Source organism: Struthio camelus, chromosome W, assembly GCF_040807025.1.
Source record: "Struthio camelus isolate bStrCam1 chromosome W, bStrCam1.hap1, whole genome shotgun sequence".
In the NCBI taxonomy this organism is placed as follows: domain Eukaryota; kingdom Metazoa; phylum Chordata; class Aves; order Struthioniformes; family Struthionidae; genus Struthio; species Struthio camelus.
The window spans coordinates 2,809,993-2,831,877 of NC_090981.1; the positions used below are offsets into that span (position 1 = coordinate 2,809,993).

At 44.4% G+C, this 21,885-nt stretch overlaps 1 protein-coding gene across 1 annotated transcript in view; it reads left to right on the top strand.

Moving 5' to 3' along the window:
• Positions 1-21,885, top strand: part of LOC104144433 (E3 ubiquitin-protein ligase RNF38) — a 198,983-nt gene that overhangs the window by 161,166 nt on the left and 15,932 nt on the right. The window contains 4 exon segments of the mRNA XM_068924678.1: positions 4,022-4,235; positions 6,701-6,868; positions 17,068-17,238; positions 21,714-21,875. Coding sequence (XP_068780779.1) covers positions 4,022-4,235; positions 6,701-6,868; positions 17,068-17,238; positions 21,714-21,875 — 715 coding nt within the window.

Here is a 21,885-nt window from a genome sequence, read left to right on the forward strand (position 1 = left end):
TTGCTGCCTGCCGGGGGCTTGAATAAGAGATGTCGTGGAAAGACTGCCAAGGCTTGTCCACGCGTCGGACTACTACCCTCTGCTGATCTTCCATGTGGGTGCTAACAACACGAAAGGCAAACTGGAAACCATCAAACAGGACTTCAGAGCTCTGGGGATGGTGGTCAAGGGTCTGGGAGCCCAGGTCGTTTTCTCCTCAATCTTGCCTGTGAGGGGAAAGGACAGGAGGAGGAGTAGACGAGTTTTCCAAGTTAACAGCTGGCTGCGCCGCTGGTGTTGGCAACAGGGCTTTGGTTTCTATGACCATGGGACCCTGTTTGAAGATCAACAGCTGATGGGGAGCGATGGGATCCACCTTACCAAGCAGGGCACGCGTGTCTTTGCCAACAGATTGGCCAGCCTGGTAAGGAGGGCTTTAAACTAGGCAAGATGGGGGAAGGGGAGTGGTATAGTGGCAGGGGAGTCAGTAAAACACCGCTCAAGTCAGGATGCCTCCAGCGGGTGCATACAACCAGGGGAGACAGCATGCAACATGGCTATGGAGGATCCTCTTGCACCTCTTCTGGGAAGCTTGCATGCTTGACTGGCTCTCTGAGATGCCTGTACGCCAATGCACGCAGCATGGGGAATAAGCAGGAAGAGTTAGAGATCTGTGTGCGGTCGCAGGGCCATGATCTCATTGCAGTGACAGAGACATGGTGGGATAGTTCACATGACTGGGATGCTGTCATGGATGGCTATGTGCCTTTTAGGAAAGACAGGCCAGGAAGGCGAGGTGGTGGAGTTGCCCTTTATGTGAGGGAGCAACTAGAATGTGTGGAGCTCTGCCTCAGGGTGGATGAAGAGCAAGTTGAGAGCCTATGGGTAAGGATTAAAGGGCAGGGTAACATGGGTGACACTGTTGTGGGGGTTTACTACAGGCCACCTGACCAGGAGGAAGTCATCGATGAGTCCTTCTACAGACAGCTGGAAGTAGCTTCACGTTCACAGGCCCTGGTTCTCATGGGAGACTTGAACCACCCTGACATCTGTTGGGAAGACAGCACAGCTAGGCACAAACAGTCAAAGAGGTTCCTGCAAAGCATTGATGATAATTTCTTGACTCAGGTGGTGGAGACGCCAACGAGGAGAGGTGCAATGCTAGACCTTGTACTAACGAACAAAGAAGGTCTAGTTGGAGAGGTGAAGGTTGGGGGCAGCCTTGGCTGCAGTGACCATGAGATGGTGGAGTTCAGGATCCTCCGAGGAGGGAGCAGGGCAATGAGTAGGATTGCAACGCTGGACTTCAGGAGAGCTGACTTGGGCCTCTTGAGGGACCTACTTAGGGGAATCTCCTGGGGTAGGGCCCTAGAAGGAAGAGGGGTCCAAGAAAGCTGGTTAATATTCAAGCATCACCTCCTCCAGGCTCAAGATGGGTGCATCCCTCTGAGGAAGAAGTCCAGCAAAGCGGGCAGGAGACCTGCATGGATGAGCAAGGAACTCCTGGCCAAACTCCAGCAGAAGAAGGAAGTGTACAGAATGTGGAAAAGGGGACAGGCCACTTGGGAGGAATACAGGGACGTTGTCAGAGCGTGCAGGGATGCGACAAGGAAGGCTAAGGCCCATTTGGAATTAAATCTGGCAAGGGATGTCAAGGACAACAAGAAGGGGTTTTTCAAATACATCAATAGCACAAGGAAGACTAGGGAAAACGTGGGCCCACTGCTGAATGGGGCGGGTGCCCTGGAGACGAAGGATATAGAGAAGGCAGAGTTGCTGAATGCCTTCTTTGATTCAGTCTTCACTGCTAAGGCCAGTCCTGAGGAATTCCAGACCTTGGAGACAAGAGAGGAAGGCTGGAGAAAGGAAGACTCTCCCTTCGTTGAGGAGGATCGGGTTAGAGATCTTTTGTCCAAACTTGACATCCATAAATCCGTGGGCCCCGATGGGATGCACCCACGAGTGCTGAGGGAGCTGGTGGATGTTAGCGCTAGGCCACTCTCCATCATCTTTGAAAGGTCCTGGAGATCAGGAGAGGTGCCTGAGGACTGGAAGAAAGCCAATGTCACGCCAGTCTTCAAAAAGGGCAAGAAGGAGGAGCCAGGAAACTACAGGCCTGTCAGCCTCCCCTCCATCCCTGGAAAGGTGATGGAACAGCTCCTCCTGGAGGTCATCACTAAGCATCTGGAGGACAAGAAGGTGATCAGGAGTAGTCAGCATGGATTCACCAAAGGGAAATCATGCTTGACCACTCTGATAGCCTTCTATGATGGGAGTGACTGGCTGGGTAGGTGAGGGCAGAGCAGTGGATGATGTCTCCCTGGACTTCAGCAAGGCTTTTGACACTGTCGCCCATCACATCCTCCTAGGCAAGCTGAGGAATTGTGGGTTGTATGAGTGGACAGTGAGGTGGATTGAGAACTGGCTGGATGGCCGAGCTCAGAGGGTTGTGGTGAATGGCGCAGAGTCAAGTTGGAGGCCTGTGGCTACTGGTGTCCCCCAGGGGTCAGTGCTGGGTCCAGTCTTGTTCATTGTATTCATCAATGACCTGGATGAAGGGACAGAGTGCACCCTCAGCAAGTTTGCTGATGATACAAAACTGGGGGGAGGGGCTGAGACACCAGAGGGCTGTGCTGCCATTCAGAGGGACCTGGACAGGCTGGAGAGGTGGGCGGAGAGGAACCTCATGAAGTTCATCAAAGGCAAGTGCAGGGTCCTGCACCTGGGGAAGAATAATCCCATGCAGCAGTACAGGCTGGGGGCTGACCTGCTGGAAAGCAGCTCTGCAGAGAAGGACCTGGGAGTGCTGGTGGACAACAAGTTAAGCATGGGCCAGCAATATGCCCTTGTGGCCAAGAAGGCCAATGGTATCCTGGGCTGCATGAGGCAGAGTGTTGCCAGCAGGTCGAGGGAGGTGATCCTGCCCCTCTACTCAGCCCTGGTGAGGCCTCACCTGGAGTCCTGTGTCCAGTTCTGGGCTCCCCAGTACAAGAGGGACATGGAGCTCCTGGAGCGAGTCCACCGAAGGGCTACCAAGATGATGAAGGGACTGGAACATCTCTCCTATGAGGAAAGGCTGAGGGAGCTGGGCCTGTTCAGCCTGGAGAAGAGAAGATTGAGAGGGGATCTCATAAATGTGTACAAGTATCTGAAGGGAGGGTGTCAAGAGGATGAGGCCAGCCTCTTCTCCGTGGTGCCCAGCAACAGGACAAGAGGCAACGGGCAGAAACTGAACCACAGGAAGTTCCATCTGAACCTGAGAAAAAACTTCTTCACTGTGAGGGTGACAGAGCATTGGAACAGGTTGCCCAGAGAGGTGGTGGAGTCTCCTTCGCTGGAGATATTCAAAACCTGTCTGGATGTGATCCTGGGCAATATGCTCTAGGTGACCCTGCTTGAGCAGGGAGGTTGGACTAGATGATCTCCAGAGGTCCTTTCCAACCTAAACGATTCTGTGATTCTGTGATTCTGTGAAATGTCAGGTACCCATTATAAAATAGAAATGCTACCACTGTTACTTCTTGCTAGGATTCTCTGAAGATAATTTTTGTGAATCACTTGGGAATTTTAGTAATGGTCACATGTAAGAGTTAAGGAAATCATTTGTCTACATGTCTGTGATCATGTACTTAAAGTTTCTCCTGTAGTGCGAATATATGGGAGTCTCTTGAAGTTTTCATTCTTGTTTTCAGAGCTTCTGAGTCAAGTGCTCAAATGTCTTTTTATCAGGCTTTGTGAAGGTAATATGTCTATAAAAATACATGGAATATGTGTATAATATTTGTATAAAATATTTTTTTTCTGGTTTCTGCTGTTGCATTAAGCTATACTCAAGAAGTCTTATGCTGAAATAAGTGTTAATGTTAGGGCTTTTAGCAGTTTTATCAATGAAAGGTTATACTCCAAGCTAACATACCTGTTCTGGTAAAACTTTCTAGTGTAAAATTGTCCTTATTATTGAGTTCTTTGTGCTTCTTATATATAAATGCCACAAACCTTTCTTAATGTTATTTTTAATTTTTTTTTTAAAATGTGTTTTCAGTCCTCCTGTTCGCCGTCAGAGAGCAAGAAGGGATCGTCTGTCTCGACATAATTCCATTAGCCAAGATGAAAACTATCACCATCTCTCCTATGGACAGCAGCAAGCAATAGAAGAGCCCCAAGGCTTTCATCCTCCTAATGTATCTCCTCGTATGTTGCACCCTGCTGCTCACCCACCACAGCAGGATGCAGTAATGGTCGACATTCATGATCAGGTAAGAGTGTGTTGAGAACATGGATGCAAATGTCTTGAGGACTCTGTGTTCTCCTCTCCTAAGAGAGCAATGAGCAAGCTCTCCTTGCCAAATTAGTTGGCAGTGAAGATCACATAACACTAACTCCTATCAGTCTTCTTGTAGAGCAAGTTTTTTTTCTTCTGAGTAATATCAGTGTATAGAAAGCTGCAGTATTCAGTGAAAACATTACGATACATTTTGTTATTTTAAAAAAAATCCAGATTGATACAAAAGAGTGAAAGTCAACAATTTGTCAGTATGTTGGCACAGTTTTGAAGGTCTCTGGATCCCACATTTGAAATGTGACTCTCCTGCTTCTGATGTTAATTTAGTTTAAAATATGATATGGTAATAATGTATTTTATTTCATTGCATATGAGGTATCTCTCCTTAGCTTAAAGTGCTTTACATAGTTAAAATACATTATTTAAAAATAGAATTCACAATGCATATAATTGACTGTCTACATAACAGCAAAACTCATGATAATATTGTCTCATCGCTAAATTATTCATTCTAGCCTCAACCAGCTCCTTAAATGGCATGAGAAGACGAGATTTGCAGTTGGTCCAGAAAAATAATTTAGGTCTTCTCTGAGACAGGAAGTAGAGCAAGATCCCATAATTGAGGCTCTTTAAAGGAAATTGTCCTCTTGCTATAGCTTTTTCTTGTTCAAATCAGTGGGCTGCAGCCCAAGTGTGTTTGTTGCTATGCAGTTACATTCATGAACTGGGGACAGAGTTGGTCATTCAGATATCCAGGTCCCAAACTGCCCAGGCATAAAATACAACTGTTGTAGCACAACTTATAAACTGATTTGCATTCAGTACAGCAGCAGATCACTGATGTTGTATTTTCTGTGCAGAGCACTGCTCAGTAAGGAAATATCTGCATCTGGAGCAGAGTGCATGGGTTAAAGTTATAGCCTTTCTGACCATCTCATAGCCTTTGCTTGTATCTGATGAACAGCTGAGTTACTGCAGTATCTCAAAATAAAAATGCAATTAGTGTTTGTTCTGGGTGATCAGAGTTATGATGTTATCTTGAGAAAATAATTGTTCTGTGACGCTGCCACTACCTTCCAAGCACCATCCACAACCAGATGGTTTTCAAAGTTACTGTGGGTCTTCCCTGATGGTGCTTTGCACAGACTGCTCTAGAGGGAACCCTTTCTCTTAGAAAACATTTTTTGTTTGTTTTCCTTTCTGCACTATGAGAGCAGTGGTAACCTCTCCTGAATCACATCTGGCACTGCCCTCAAACGCCCAACAGTTATGGCATTAAAACATTAAAACCTCTCTGATAGACCTTGTGCAAAATATTTGCATTGATACCTGGGCCAGAACTAAGTCAAATTCGCTGTTTCTGCTGAGTGTTTTTTGTCCCAAATACGTGCAAGTTTGAGATTTGAAGTTTTATTTAGTCATCTGTGTGGTGTTCCTGTTTTGGCCTCTGTATCTGATAGCCAGTTCAGTAGGTTAGTCCTCTTCAATTTACTTATTCTCATCTTCGTAATGAGCTGTTCTTGCTTGTTAATTTCCCAAGGAGGAATTCCATTTTAGTAGATTGTGAAGGAAGATTCTTCAAAATAATTGCTTTCTATGGATCCATCTTCTCTGCCTATGATTCTTTGCAGTTTTTGCTAGAGATCCCTGATATATTGCAGGGAATTGAGCAGTGTCTGGGTCCAGAGTATCTTCTACCCTTGGTTTGATGACTGAGTTCTAAGTGAATATTGTTAATTAAAAACATCTGTAAGCCAGGATTTTTCCTACTGTTTGTAGATATTTAGGGGATGCTATCTCAGAGGCATGTTTACAAATATGTAACCTTGTCCTTTTCAGCTTTTAAGTTAGTCTTTGGTTTCATCTACTGTTGTTAGTCATGTTAAGACACAGTGTTGGCCTGAGTAGGAATGCAGAGATTGGCCTCTTTGCAGGAAAGAAAATCTATTTGAAGTTCTTGTTCTTTGAGGATATGTCTCTGTAGATTACCATTTAATCACTCTGTAAGTAAGAGCTGAGTAAGAGTTGAGGAGATTTTTTAGCTAATTGTGAAGGGGGGGGGTCTTTTTTTTTTTGATTGGCTTTTACGTGGGAGTTGCTGCTGCCTATTTTCTTTAAGAACTAACCTTAGTTGGGGGGGGCGCTGCTGAATTTGAGATGCTTTTGAGTGCTTCTAATGGTGTCCTGGAGGATTTAACATCTTAAGTTGAGAGCTCCCTCCTGGCCTTGCCCCAAAAACACTGATTGAAGAGTAGTACTCCAATGAAATGAATATTTTTAAAGAACAGGGGTTACAGGTATTTGCCTTCTTTTACACCTTCAGTGTAAAAATACTTTTCTGTTATGTTAGGTGAAAGCTTATTGTTTTCTATGCCATGCCATGACTGTCCAAAGCCCTTGTAATAACTTACTTCATACACTTGTTTCCTTTTACTGCAGATCCATCAGGGTGCAGTCCCTGTCTCATACACAGTGACAACGGTGGCACCGCATGGAATTCCACTCTGTACAAGCCAGCACATACCAGCCTGCAGCACACAGCAGGTCCCAGGGTGTTCTGTGGTATTCAGTGGACAGCACCTTCCTATCTGTAGTGTGCCTCCTCCAGTAAGTATGATTCTCTAGTTATATTGACTTGGACTTAGGAGGTGGGAAGCCTGGAGTTTCACTGCCCATATAGTTTTTATTTTACATCTAAGAAAGATGTTCTTCCCTGGGGTAAATTGCAATGGTATAATAGTGTAAGTTTTAGAGCTGGTAAATGTATTGTGCTTCTCTGCTCCCTTCATAGAGTTGTATCTTATTCTGATGTATTTTTGACTCAAAATGGATGCCAGTTTATGATATGGTCTCTCACCCTATCCATGCATGCATTCAGATGTTTAGAGGAAAAAACTTTCAAAGTTCATCAAGTATTATTAGGAAGTTCACCTAGAATAACTGATAACTTGAAGAGATCTTGTTCAAGGATTGGTTGTACATTGGAAAGATCAGCCCTTCCAACTAGGAAAAAATAATTTTTAGAGATGTAAGACCCCAAAAAATTAATAAAAGCCATAACATTCTATCTTTTAATTGGAAATGGTCTTATAAAATAGTAGCTTTTAAGGGCTTCTACAACTTACAGATCTTTATGAAAGAAAGGCAAGGAAGGAGGGGGGTGGTTGCTCTTTATGTGAAGGAGTAGCTTGAACATATGGTGCTCTTCTATGGAATGGGTGACAGGCTGTTTGATAGGTTGTGGGTCAGGAACAGAGGAGAGACCAGTAAGGGGTGATATCATGGTGGGAGCTTGTTTCAGACCACCTGATCAGCATGAGGTAGTAGACAAAACCTTCTTTAAGCAACTTGAGGAAGTCTCCAGATTGCACACCCTGGTTCTTCTGGGGGACTTTAACCGCCCTAACATCTGCTGGAAGGACAACACAGCAGGATATAAGCAATCCAGAAGGTTTCTGTAGGGTGTTGGGGGGACAACTTCTTAACACAAGTGCTGGATGGGCCAACCGGGGTGATGCACAGCTGGATCTGTTACTCACAAACAAGGAAGAACTGGTTGAGGATATGTGCCAATCAATGACAGCCTTGGCTCTAGCAACCATGAAATAGTGGAGCTTAAGATCCTGAGGGGAATGAGGAAGGGAAGTAACAGAGTACAGATCTTGCATTTCAGGAGAGCAGACTTTGACTTATTCAGGGGAATGGTGAGTAGGATCCTGTGGGAGGCAGCTCTGAAGGGCAAAGGAGCTCCAAAGAGCTGGCAGGTCTTCAAGGACAACCTCCTCCAAGCACAAGAACAGTCCATCCAGATACTCATGAAAATGAGTAGCTCTATCAGGAGTCTGTCTTGGCTAAGCAGGGAACTTGTGACTGAGCTCCAATGCAAAAAGGATATATACAGGAGGTGGAAGCAAGGACAGGCTACAAAGGCAGAACATAGAAGGATTGCCTGGCCATGTGGGGATGGTGTTAGGGAAGCCAAAGCTCAGCTAGAATTGATGCTTGTGGTGGACATCAAGGGTAACAAGAAGAGCTTGTACTGCTATGTTAATGGTAAAAGGGTGAACAAGGAAAACGTGGGCCCATTGCTGAATGGGATGGGTGATTTAGTGACAACGAATGTGGAAGAGGCTGAGATACTCAATGCTTTTTCTACCTTGGTCTTCACCAACAAGGTCTCCCAGGCCTTTGTGCCTGGGGACTTGGTTCAAGGAGGAGAACAACTACCAGTAATGGAAGAGTATCGAGTTAGAGATCTCTGGAGAAATCTTGATCCATACAGGTCCATGAGATGCATCTGTTGTGGTTTAAGACCAAATGACAGTGTGGAGGCTAAATGGATTTGGATATCAAAGCACTTGAATCACCAATATATGCAATTTTATGAATTACACTATTTCCCTGTGCTGTGGGGGAGATGGTTCAGTGAAGAAGAGAAGTCAGGCGGGTCAGCATAGCAGTTTCTTATACAACCACCTTGTTCCATGGGAGAGATGGTGTGGTCCTGGAGAGAGGTTGGGTGGGTCAGCATGGTGGTTCCTGCCATGCTGTGTGTAGTCCTCGCACAGGGTCATGAGATTTCCCTGGGCTCTTTTCCACTCCCTGGGTTCCCTGGAGGTTGGGAAGATGGTTCCAGATCCTGGTGAAGGGTTGTGGGGCTTCCCTCCCCAGAGTCTCTTCAGAAACTCAGTCACCTCAGTTTCTTATGTGTCCTTAGTTGTAGGATTGGGTAGAGAATACCTTGTTGATGATTAGTCTGTTCAGATTGTGTTATCATTTTCTAATTTGTTGGCACTGTTGTTGGCTCTCACAATCTGCTCATTCTTCTGGACACTTTTGCACTTCTTGATGATCAACAGGTTGTTTGCATAGTTTGGCTATCCATTTCCTTGAGCACACCAAAACTATTCTGCTGTTCGGGACAGGTGGTTGATCATATTTCGTCTATTTCTACTACAGCAAAAAGTTGGTTAAAGTTCATGGCCTAACTCATGCTAACTGCTACAGCATCCAAGAATGCTGAGAGAGTTGGCCAATGTCACTGTGAGGCTGCTCTCTGTCATCTTTGAAAGGTTGTGGAAATTGGGGGAAGGTCCCTGACAACTGGAGAAAGGCAGTTGTTGCACCCATCTCCAAAAAGGGCAAGAAGGAGAATCTAGGGAACTACAGGCCAGTCAGCTTCACTTCAGTCCCTGGGAAAATCATTTGTTCTCTTGGAACACATTTCTGGGCACATGAAGGAGGAGGTGACTGGGAATAACCAGCATGGATTTACCAAGGGTAAAATCATGCTTGACCAACCTGATTGCTCTTCCCTTGTCTACAGCGCCAGTTATTTCATCATAGAAGGCAATGGATGACATTTACCTTGACTTCAGCAAGGCTGGGGAGTGACTGGCTGGGGAGCAGCTCCGCTGAAAAGGTCCTGGGGGTCCTGGTGAACAGTAGGCTAAATATGAGCCAGCAGTGTGCCCTGGCATCAAGAAAGGCTAACAGCATCCTGGACTGTATCAATAGGAGTGTAGCCAGTAGGCTGAGGGAAGTGATATTATTCCACTTTACTTGGTACTCCTTACACAGCACCTGGAATACTGTGTCCAGTTTTGGGCCTCTCAGTAAAAAACATTGACGAATTGCAACAAGTCCAGCAGAGGGACACCAAGTCTGTGGATTGGAGCACGTGCACTATGAGGAGAAGCTGAGGGAACTGGGCTTGTTCAGTCTGGAAAAGAGAAGGGAGGAGGGGGATGTAATAGCAGCTTTTCAATAGTAAAGCAGAGGTTACTGAGAAGATGGAGCCAGGCTTTTTACTGAGGTACATGGTGGAAGAACAAGAAAAAGTTGTCAGAAATCAAAACGTAGAAGGTTCTGAATGGATATAAAGAAAAAAAGTGTTTAGTATGAGGATAGCTAAGTATTGGAACAGAGGCTCAGAGAGGTGATAGCACCTCCATCCTTGGAGATTTTCAAGCTCCAACTGGAGAAAGCCCTGAGCAACCTGGTCTGACCTCATTAACTGACTCTGCTTTGAGCAGGACATTGGAGTAGAGACCTCTTGAGGCTCCTACCAACCTGAATGGTTCTATGAACATTTTCTTGTTTAATAATGGTGACTCTCCCCATTCTGCTGGGAGTTGGAATAAGCTACCTTGACTAGGTAATTCTTATCAGTCTAGAACTTGAAAGAATGTAAATGTTTTTCCTAGGAATTTTCATATATCAGCTGGTAGAGGATACTTTTCAGTCACCTTCTTACCATGCATCTTCTTGTGAAGGTATTATTGAGTGCTAACAGAGCACCAGGCCTGTAAGAGTGAAGCGGGAACCCTCTGCTTCAAGAAGTTTAATTGATACAAATGGAAATTCCAAAACACCCTGGAAGAATCACAGCTACTTTTTTCTTTTCTAATGTAAATCAGGAGATAATTGAATATGGTGCTTACAAGCTCAGTAGCCATTTCCATTTGCATTACCAGTTTTTATTTCCATTGTACAGGAATGTTTTTGTTATGAATGTAGTCTTGGATTGTCCGAGTGTTGTTGCACTTGATATTTTTGGGTCTATGCAGGCTGGGCTCTCATCAGTAGTGTGTAACATAGCGTTTCCCATGCTGCTGCTATGTTTACGTTCTCTGGCCTAGGGATGTGAAGAAAAAGCTTGGGGCAGTGAAACAGAACCTTTGATGCGGTCACCTATTTGTGTATACTGCTAGTATTGGTTTTTTTCTAACTCTGAAGCAGCTAAATTGAAGGGTGAGGGACATTAATCTGTGTTCATGTTTTCTAGTATGTTCCCCATCAGAGATGACAGCTTCTCTCTGGCATACTGCTAGCCAGTCTGTCTGCTGATAGCATTTCGTCTTAGTTCCTTGGTTAGCAAACTTGAGTCCTGTGTAAGGAGCAGTATCTTTCAAAATGACTGATATAACAGATTTACATTAATGTGTGTCCCTGAGATAGTTTCTCCCTCTCCCTTACCTTTTGTATTTGGTGTTTCAATTTAGAGACCTGAGTCTTGTATATTTCTATACTCAAAGTAGTCACAAAAGGGAGTGCCTGCAGAGATGAAGTGATATTTGCATAGTAAATTCAGCAAGGCAGAAATCTAACAGGTCCCAAGAAGTGCTAAGGAGCAGCAGAGAAAAATCTAAAAAAGTATCTTGGGGTCTGAGACAACCCAAACGACTGGTTGGATTCTGATCCCTTCCTCTCCTGCTGTAAACTAGTTTCCTTATCAGTGCCATTTGTAAAGTATTGTGTAAGTTAGCAATATAAATATGCTTTGAACATATACATGAATAAAACTTCAGTTCAAATACAGATTAGTCTGGTTATTTCCAGTTGTTATACACCTGTTAATCAGATTTGTTAAGAGAATGCACACACTGCAATAGAATACAAAGAATCATCGAAATTAAGATTATGTAATGTCTGCCCCCAATGTTGCTCTTTCTTCTGTTATGTCATAGATTAATGTAGGTTAGAAGGGGCCTCTGGAAGTCATCTGGTTCAACCCCCTGTTCAAAGCAGGACCCACTCCAAAATTGCATTAGGTTGCTTAGGGCCTTGTACAATTCAGTTCTGAAACTCTCCAAGGATGGAGATTCTACAACCTCTTTGCCCCCCCCCCGTTCCAGTGTTTGATCATCCTTGTGGTGAAAAATTTCTCCCTTGTATGTAATCAGACTTTCCTTTGTTGCAACTTCTGTGCTTCACCTCTTATCCTATCACTGTGTATCTCCAAGAAGAGTCTGGCTCCATCTTCTCTATACCTTCCTGATAGGTAGTTAAAGACAGCAATAAGATTCCCCTACATGTGCCACTATCACCTTCTCTTCTTAAGGCTGGAAAAAAAAGAAAAAGTTCTATCAGTCTTTCCTTATACATCTCCAGCCCCCAATGATCTCAGTGATCGCTTCTGCTGGACTCACTCCAGTATGTCAATGTATGTCTTGTACAGGGGAGCCCAGAAGTGGACACAATGTTCCAGATGTGGTCTCACAAGTGCCAAATAGAGGGGAAGAATCACTTCCCAGAACCTACTGACTACACTCTGCTAATACAGCCCAGGATGCAGTTTTCCTTGGCTGCAAGGGCACACTGCTGACTCATGGTCAACTTCTTGTTCACCAGGACCTCCAGGTCCTTTTCTGCAAAGCTGCTTTCTAGCCAGTTGGCCCCAGCTTGTCCTGTTGCATGGAGTTATTCCTCCCCAATTGCAGGACTTGGCATTTGTCTTAGCTGACCTTCATGAGGTTTCTGTCAGCCCATTTCTCCAGTTGTCCAGTGTATAAACTGCTTCTCTCAACTTGTCATCTGTGAACTTTCTGATATTTTTATTACTTTCATAAGATCTCATTCATTGTGTGTATATAGAACTATACAATTAAAGCCAACTCTCACTTATCAAATTTCTGCCTCAGATTTAAAACTTCTGGAGTCATCTGTTCAGATGGCAGGAATTTTCCAAAAATGCTTGAATGAGATTAAAATTATCCTAATTTTTTTTTTAATTCTCTTTCTCTCTCAAAAAAAAAAACTAACTTAATTTGCATCAACTTCAGTTGCTGTGAGGTGGAGACATGGTCTGGAAAAGTCAGCCTGTAAAATGAAAACTTGCCAATAAACAGCTGAAAAGGCTCACTACAATGGAAATTGGTCACATATTTTTAGCACCAGAGATCACTGCACGTTCTAGCTATAATTAAAAATAATGAAGTGGAAAATTATTCCTGAGTATAACAACATAAAGTGGAGTCTGGATTGACATGTTCTCTTATAGTAATGTTGGGTGAGGAATAGATTCTGCTTCTTCAGTATTGAATAACTGTGAATAAAGGCAATAGATTTGAAGGCCTGAATGACCATTAAAATATACCCTAACCTCCTGCATAACACACATTGTAGAATGTTGCTCGATAATCGTTATGCAATACCCTTTACATATGTTGAAGCTATAGTAATCTTTATCTAGTCTTGACTATTGTATAAACTGCTGAACTGTATTTTAATGTTTCCAAAAGTACCTCCAAACTGTGTTATAGAATACTATATTATGATGTACCTGCACATTTATTGTTATTTATTTCAAAGGATTATTTGAGGTGAATCAGCATTCAAATCATACTAATCTTGTACTGTATCAGCTTGGTTTAAAGATCAATTTGGGGACATGACCACAGTAAAGGAGGCTGTGATTGCACTTTTGCTATTGCAATCTGATCTTAAACTGTATCTCCTTACCATCTGTGCAGTCATTATAGTCAATATGCATAATGTGTTGTGTGTCACAACTAATAAGAACAATATGCTTTTGGTAAGCGAGAGTACATCTGGCTCCTCTACTCTTCATTTCTTAATAAAGCTTGATCCACTTTGGAAGTGGGGCAGTGAAGTTTAATGTTTGAAGATTGTCTTAATAAACACCCTTGTTTACATAAGAGAGCTGTTGCTTATTTTTAAAAAGCTCATTTTGAGTTGTACTTTTAATGGTCAAAAATGTAAAAGGAATGCCTGATGTTCTGGTGACTGACTAAAGAATAGTTGAAAGAATGTAAATTTGGGGTCTTGTTCCTGCATGTGCAGAGCTGGAAGTGAATCTGAGTACTTCCATGAAGTGAGTTCCTGTTCTCCCTACGACTGCCTTGATTCCTGAGAGAGTTCAAACTGTAGTGTCCCACAGTATGTTTTGGACAAGCAGCTTCACAGAGGAGAGAAGGTGGTCTACACTCTATGGAAACTCAGGGTCATAGGAACAGTTTTCATGCCTTCAGAGCATAAGACTCTCCTCAAAACCATGGAAGTGAGCAGAGCTTGCAAGGCTAGTTATTACTTCAGGCAACAGAGTAGTTTAGGGTACAATCTGACATCTAGGAGTCCTTCAATTCCAAAATAGTTCCATGGTCATTACTTTGGTATGTGTCTGTGAAGGTAATATATCGGAAGAATAGAAGCTACTATGGTAAGTAAACATGCTTCCCCCTCAGGAGTCTGTGCCTGATAATGTGGAGTGTTGAACACCCCCAACTCCTATTGACTTCATTTGAAGTACAAGGCCCTTTGCACCTAGCAGGTGTAGCATCACGCTTCTAGACCCTGTTCTATGAGGCCTTTTGTTCAAAGAGGCCTTCTACAGACAGCTGGAAATAGCCTCATGATCATAGGCCCTAGTTCTCGTGGGAGACTTCAACCACCCTGATATCCGCTGGGAAGAGAGCACAGCTAGGCACAAACAGTCAAGGAGGTTCCTGGAGAACATTTATGATAACTTCTTGACACAGGTGATGGAGACGCCAACAAGGAGAGATGTGCTGCTAAACCTTGTACTAACAAACAAGGAAGGGCTGGTTGGAGATGCGCAGGTTGGGGGCAGCCTTGGCTGCAGTGACCATGAGATGGTGGAGTTCAGGGTCCTGGGAGGAGGGAGCAGGGCGATAAGTAAGATCGCAACCCTGGACTTCAGGAGAGCAGACTTGGGCCTCTTCAGGGACCTACTTGGAGGAATCTCATGGGGTAGGACCCTAGAAGGAAGAGGGGTCCAGGAGAGCTGGTTAATATTCAAGCATCACTTCCCCCAGGCTCAAGAGCACTGCATCCCTCTGAGTAAGAAGTCCAGCAAAGTGGGCAGGAGGCCTGCATGGATGAGCAAGGAACTCCTGGCAAAACTCAAAGAGAAGCAGGAAGTGTACAGGAGGTGGAAGCAGGGACAGGCCACTTGGGAGGAATATAGGGACATTGTCAGAGTATGCAGGGATGCGACAAGGAAGGCTAAGGCCCATTTGGAATTAAATCTGGCAAGGGATGTCAAGGACAGCAAGAAGGGCTTCTTCAAATACATCAGTAACAAAAGGAAGACTAGGGAAAATGTGGGCCCACTGCTGAATGGGGCGGGTGCCCTGGTAATGAAGGATACAGAGAAGGCAGAGTTGCTGAATGCCTTCTTTGCATCAGTCTTTACTGCTAAGGCCAGCCCTCGGGAATTCCAGACCCTGGGGACAAGAGAGGAAGTCTGGAGAAAGGAAGACTCTCCCTCGGTCTAGGAGGATTGGGTGAGAGATCATTTGTGCAAATTGACACCCACAAATCCATGAGCCCTGACGGGATGCACCCACGAGTGCTGAGGGAGCTGGTGGATGTTATTGCTAGGCCACTCTCCATCATCTTTGAAAGGTCCTGGAGAACAGGAGAGGTGCCTGAGGACTGGAAGAAAGCCAAGGTCACGCCAGTCTTCAGAAAGGGTGAGAAGGAGGACGCAGGGAATTACAGGCCTGTCAGCCTCACCTCCATCCCTGTCAAGGTGATGGAGCAGCTCATCCTGGAGGTACTCACTAAGCCTCTGGAGGACAAGAAGGTGATCAGGAGTAGTCAGCATGCATTCACCAAAGGGAAATCATGCTTGACCACTCTGATAGCCTTCTATGATGGAATGACTGGCTGGGTAGATGAGGGCAGAGCAGTGGATGTTGTCTCCCTGGACTTCAGCAAGGCTTTTGACACTGTCTCCCATCACATCCTCCTAGGTAAACTCAGGAAGTGTGGGTTGGATGAGTGGACAGTGAGGTGGATTGAGAACTGGCTGGATGACAGAGCTCAGAGGGTTGTGGTCAGTGGTGCAGAGTCTAGTTGGAGGCCTGTAGCTAGTGGTGTCCCCCAGGGGTCAGTCCTGGGTCCAGTCTTGTTCAATATATTCATCATGCCAGTATTGTTTACCTTCTTCATCAATGACCTGGAGGAAGGGACAGAGTGCACCCTCAGCAAGTTTGCTGATGATACTAAACTGGGGGGAGAGGCTGAGACACCAGAAGACTGTGCTGCCATTCAGAGGGACCTGGACAGGCTGGAGAGGTGGGCGGAGAGGAACCTCATGAAGTTCAACAAAGGCAAGTGCAGGGTCCTGCACCTGGGAAGGAATAACCCCATGCACCAGTACAGGCTGGGGGCTGACCTGCTGGAAAGTAGCTCTGCAGAGAAGGACCTGGGAGTCCTGGTGGACCACAAGTTGACCATGAGCCAGAAATAAGCCCTTGTGGCCAAGAAGGCCAAGGGTATCCTGGGCTGCATTAGGCAGAGTGTTGTCAGCAGGTCGAGGGAGGTGATCCTGCCCCTCTACTCAGCCCTGGGGAGGCCTCACCTGGAGTCCTGTGTCCAGTGCTGGGCTCCCCAGTACAAGAGAGACATGGAGCTCCTGAAGCGAGTCCAGCAGAGGGCTACAAAGATGATTAAGGGACTGGAGCATCTCTCCTATGAGGAAAGGCTGAGGGAGCTCGGCCTCTTCAGCCTGGAGAAGAGAAGACTGAGAGGCGATCTCATCAATGTGTACAAGTATCTGAAGGGAGGGTGTCAAGAGGATGGGGCCAGACTCTTCTCCGTGGTGCCCAGGGACAGGACAAGAGGCAACGGGCACAAACTGAACCGCAGGAAGGTCCATCTGAACATGAGGAAAACCTTCTTTCCTGTGAGGGTGACTGAGCACTGGCACAGGTTGCCCAGAGAGGTTGTGGAGTCTCCTTCCCTGGAGATAGATATTCAAAACCTGCCTGGACGCGATCCTGGGCAACATGCTCTAGGTGACCCTGCTTGAGCAGGGGGGTTGGACTAGATGATCTCCAGAGGTCCCTTCCAACCTCAAGCATTCTGTGATTCTGTACTAGAGTCACTATTCATTGAGTTTGTGAATGAATCATTGTTTGGATTGTGTTTGAAAGCCAAGGGCGAGTGGTCTGCTTTCTTTTAATATTTCCTTAATAAACAAACAATGTTCTATAAGAATCTTCACACTAGATGTAAAAACATTCATTTTCTTTCAGATGCTTCAGACGTGCTCAGTCCAACATCTACCAGTACCATACGCAGCATTCCCACCTCTGATTTCTAATGACCCATTCCTTTTGCATCCTCCTCACCTCTCTCCGCATCACCCTCCTCACCTGCCACCTCCAGGGCAATTTGTTCCCTTCCAAGCACAGCAGTCACGGTCGGTAAGTAATGTTTCTTATTCTCTCTCCTAGAGTAGTGTGAGCTTGATCAGCAAATGATGCTCTTGAATCTCATTCTGGTTGAGAAAACAAATGGATCTGGTTTAGAGTAAGTAATAGGATTTTGTGGTAGTGCTACCTGAGCAAGACTAGACCCTTAGTCTGAAGGAAAAAAAATTGATGGTTTTGAAATTCATTTTGATTCTCTTAAGATTTCCTCTGCTGTTGTCTGCTCTGTTTCTCTGTAGGTCTGTACTCCTGTCAGTCTGACAGCTGATGTTTGTTTCATGTACTGCTCCTGCAGGCGGTGCTCTTCCAGGAAGTAGAAGAGAATATAGAGAAGACCAAGTATAGTGCAGCAGTGGTTTCAGAGAAAAAACTTTGTAGAGAGACCAGAAAGCACAGAGCATTATTCCTATTGCATGCTCCTCCCATGTTACTTCACAGTTGTTTTAAAGTGACCACTGTCTCCCCCAGAACACTACAGAGAAAAGTATTACTTAAACCTTCTAGAGTGTATCTGGAACCTCTTTCCTCCCCTACTTATGGAAGTTATTGACTCTTTTCACTTAAGCAAACTTGGCTGAAAAGCTAATAGCTTCATAATAAGGCTTATGCAAACATGGGAGAAGATCTTATTTTGGACATGAGGGAAGAAATTACATTTTGTAATTTCTGCTTACTAATTTTCTGTCAGAGGTTATCTACACCCTTGTGCCTGTTTCTTTGGAGGTCTGCTAATATTTCATTAGTGCAGAAATACAAAATTACTTCAGTATTACTGACAAATACTGCTCAGACCTATCTGTGTCAAATCTCAGGTGCTGGTACTATTGTAATAATTTCATTATAGTCATGGGGAAACAGTTCTGCATAGTTTTATCTGGTAATCAGGATAAGTCTTTCCCTCAGAAAATGGCTGGACTTCTTTCTTAGCTTGGATTGCTAATTTAGGTTCAGGAATAGGCTCCTCTGTTAACTTTTAGCTCCATCAGATAACTTGATTTTATTGTGAAGTCTTACTTGGAGAATTATTGCCTTAAAAATGCTGACTGTTTAAAGTTTGTTCAGCAGAATGGGGAAACAATTCTGCTTTTCCTTTGCTTCCAAAGATGACTTTCTTATCTAACTGTTTTGAAGCATGTGGAATTAAGTAGCAGGAAAGGGGTGAATTAGAGAAATAGTAGAGTTAAGGTTTTTCTGAAAAATGAAACCAAAATGAGTTGAGATTTGAGCTGGTCTTTCCTAATAGCAAAAAGTATAGCTTCAAGATAACGCATCTAGCCTAAACATGGCAATAGGTTATTTATAAGTAAAAAAGATGGTGCTCATAATGAAGATTTTTGCTTCACAGGGAAACACTGAGTTGTTTTTTGTAAGAAACTTCTTAATTTTTCATATATCTCTGTGCCTTCAATCCTCCTCATAATAATGAAATAGAACTATTTTCTTCTATTTGAGAACATCTCTCCATTAAGGAAGTCAGTAGTTACTGCCTTAAAAAAGCAGTCTGGTGAATTGGATCATAGGGTCACAGGATCATAGAATAATTCATGTTGGAAGGGACCTCAGGAGGTTGCTAGTCTAGCCCCCTGCTCAAAGCAGGGTCAGCTATGAGATCAGACCAGGTTGCTCAGGTCTTTGTCCAGTCTGATCTTAAAAACTTCCAAGGAAGGAGACTGCACAGCCTCTCTGGGCCCCTGTTCCACGGTTTGACTGTCCTCATGGTGAAAAAGTTTCTCCTTATAGCCAGTCTGAACCTCTCTTGTTTTGACTTCTGCCCATTGTCTCTCATCCTCCTGCTATGCACCATTATAAAGTGCCTGGCTCCATCTTGATGACCTCTCTGCAGGTACTGGAAGGCTGCTATTAGGTTCCCCCAAAGCCTACTCTTCTCCAGGCTGAACAAGCCCAACTCCCTCAGGCTGTCCTCGCAGGGCAAGTGCTTCAGTTCCCTGACCATCTTGATAGTCCTCCTTTGAACTCGCTCCAATTTAACAATGTCTTTTTTTTGTATTTGGGTGCCCAAAACTGGATGTGGTATTCTAGATGAGATCTAACAAGTGCTGATTAGAAAGGAATAATCACTTCCCTCGATCTACTAGCTATGCTCCTGTTAATACAGCCCAAGATACTGCTGGCCTTCTTTGCTGCTGGGGCACACTGATGACTCACGTTCAACTTGCTTTCTACCAAGACTCCCAGGTCCTTTTCAGCAGAGCTGCTCCTCAGCGAGTCTGTCCCCAGTCTGTATTGTTGCCAGGGGTTCTTCCTTCCCAGGTGCAAGATTTGGCATTTGTCCTTGTTGAATATCATAAGGTTCCTTTTGGCCCATTTCTCTAGCCTGTCCAGGTCCCTCTGTATGGCAACCCTGCCCTCCAGTGTATGGACTTGTTCCCCTCAATTTGGTGTCATTTGCAGAGTTCATGAGCAAGTACTCTGCCTCTTCCAGGACACTGATGTAGTTGTTAAACAGGATAGGTCCCTGTGGTATGCTACTTGTTACCAACATCTGGGTAGAGTATGACCCATTAACTACTACTCTCTGAGCCTGATCATCCAACCAGTTTTTTATCCATTTGGTTGTGCACCTATCCAGACTGTAATATCCTAACTTAGATACAAGAATATTGTGGGAAATAGTGTCAGTTTTGCTAAAGTTCAAGTAAATGACATTCACTGCTCTCCCCTCATTCACAAATCCAGTCACTTTATCATAGAAGGCAATTGGGTTGATCAGGCATGATGTCCCTTTGGTAAAGCCATGCTGACTTTTCCCAAAAGGATCTCTCCAAAAGGAAGACCTTGTCACTGAAGAGTGAGGCAAAGAAAACATTGCGTACCTCAGCCTTATCTGTGTCTGCTGTCACTAGATCACCCATCCTGTTCAGCAGCGGGTCCAAATTTTCCTTGTTCAGCTGTTTATTACTAATGTAGTGGTAGAAGCTCTTCTTTTTGCCCTTGATGTCCTTTGCAAGACTCAGTTCCAGTTGAGCTTTCATGTTCCTGACACCATCACTACATGCCTGGACAGTGTTTCTAGAGTCCTCCTGTGTAGTCTGTCCCTGCTTCCATCTCCTGTATGCTGCCCTTTTGCATTGGAGCTCAGTCATGAGTTCCCTGCTTAGCTAAGCCAGTCTCCTGATATGTCTGCTTGTCTTCCTGAATATTGGGATGGACTGTTTGTGTGCTTGGAGGAAGCTGTCCTTGAAGATCTGCCAGTTCTCTGGAGCTCCTTTGCCCTTCAGAGCTGCCTCCCACAGGATCCCACCTACTAGTTTCCTGAATAAGGTAAAGTCTGCTCTCCTGAAGGCCAGGATCTGTACTGTGAGACTTGCATTCCTCACTCCCCTCAGAAACTTGAGCTCTGCTATTTCATGGTCACTGCAGTCAAGGCTGCCCTTGATTATCATGTCTCCAACCAGTTCTTCATTGTTAGTGCATAGCAGATCCATCTGTGCATCAGCCCTGGTTGGCCCATCTAGTACCTGTATCAAGAAGTTATCCCTCACGCCCTCCAGAAATCTTCTTGACTTCTTGTGTTTCACTGTGTTGCCCTTCCAGCAGATGTCAGGGAGGTCGAAGTCGCCTGTAAGAACCAGGGTTTGTGATCCAGAGACTTCCTCAAGTTCTTTAAAGATGTTAAAGTTCCGATGGTAGTTTCACATAAGAGTTACCTTATCTAGCCTATACGCGGTAACAGAATGCCTGGCCATTTTTGGTGTGTTAATCTTGTAACATCCCTGAAAAACATAAGTTCTTCAATCCACTTTCTCTTTGAGGGGGGTAAAATGGGGCAAAGGTGGGGCTCACAAAGTATTTGGTATTTCTTGAGGACCTTTGGGCCTGACTGTCTTAGAGTGACTAGAGTATGGAACTGAACTTGAGTCTCACACTTCTGAAACCACTGGATTGCCTGTTCTTGGTAGAACTGTCCATTGTACTAGTCTTCTAATAAAGCACCTGCAAATACTGAGATTAGCCATGTCTGCTGTTCACCTTCACTTTTCAAACTGTCAGAGACAATTTGGGTTCTCATCTTTGGCCCTTGCAGTGAACAACATGATAAAAAGGAGTATTTTCCAAGAAGGTCTTGTTTCTCTCACATAATTTCAGTGAGAGCACCCTGGCATGAAAGAGAGCAAGTAGTTGTCCTTAACAATATGAAAAGCAGGGAATTATGGCTACTCCCATATTTATCAGGCTGCATAAATTTCCTAATCTGTAAGCATGACTAGCTGGAAAAGGTCAACTTATGCTGAGTTCTTAGTGCCTTTTTTGCTTTTTGGTAGTATTGACAATAGAGTCACTGTTTGCTATTACTTTGAAATTGAGTATGATTGCACTGTACTCTATAAAATTTCCACAGCTCCTCAGAACATACAATTGGAGTTGTGGTTCTTTGGTATTTAAATATGAATAAATAAATAAATAAAATTGGATTTCTATTAATACAACAAACCCTATGTCTCTTTTAGCCACTTCAAAGGATAGAGAATGAAGTAGAACTGCTTGGAGAACATCTTCCTGTAGGAGGCTTTACCTACCCTCCATCAGCTCATCCACCAACATTGCCTCCCTCAGCTCCTCTCCAGTTCTTAACCCATGATCCTTTGCACCAGGAGGTGTCATTTGGAGTAGTAAGTATTG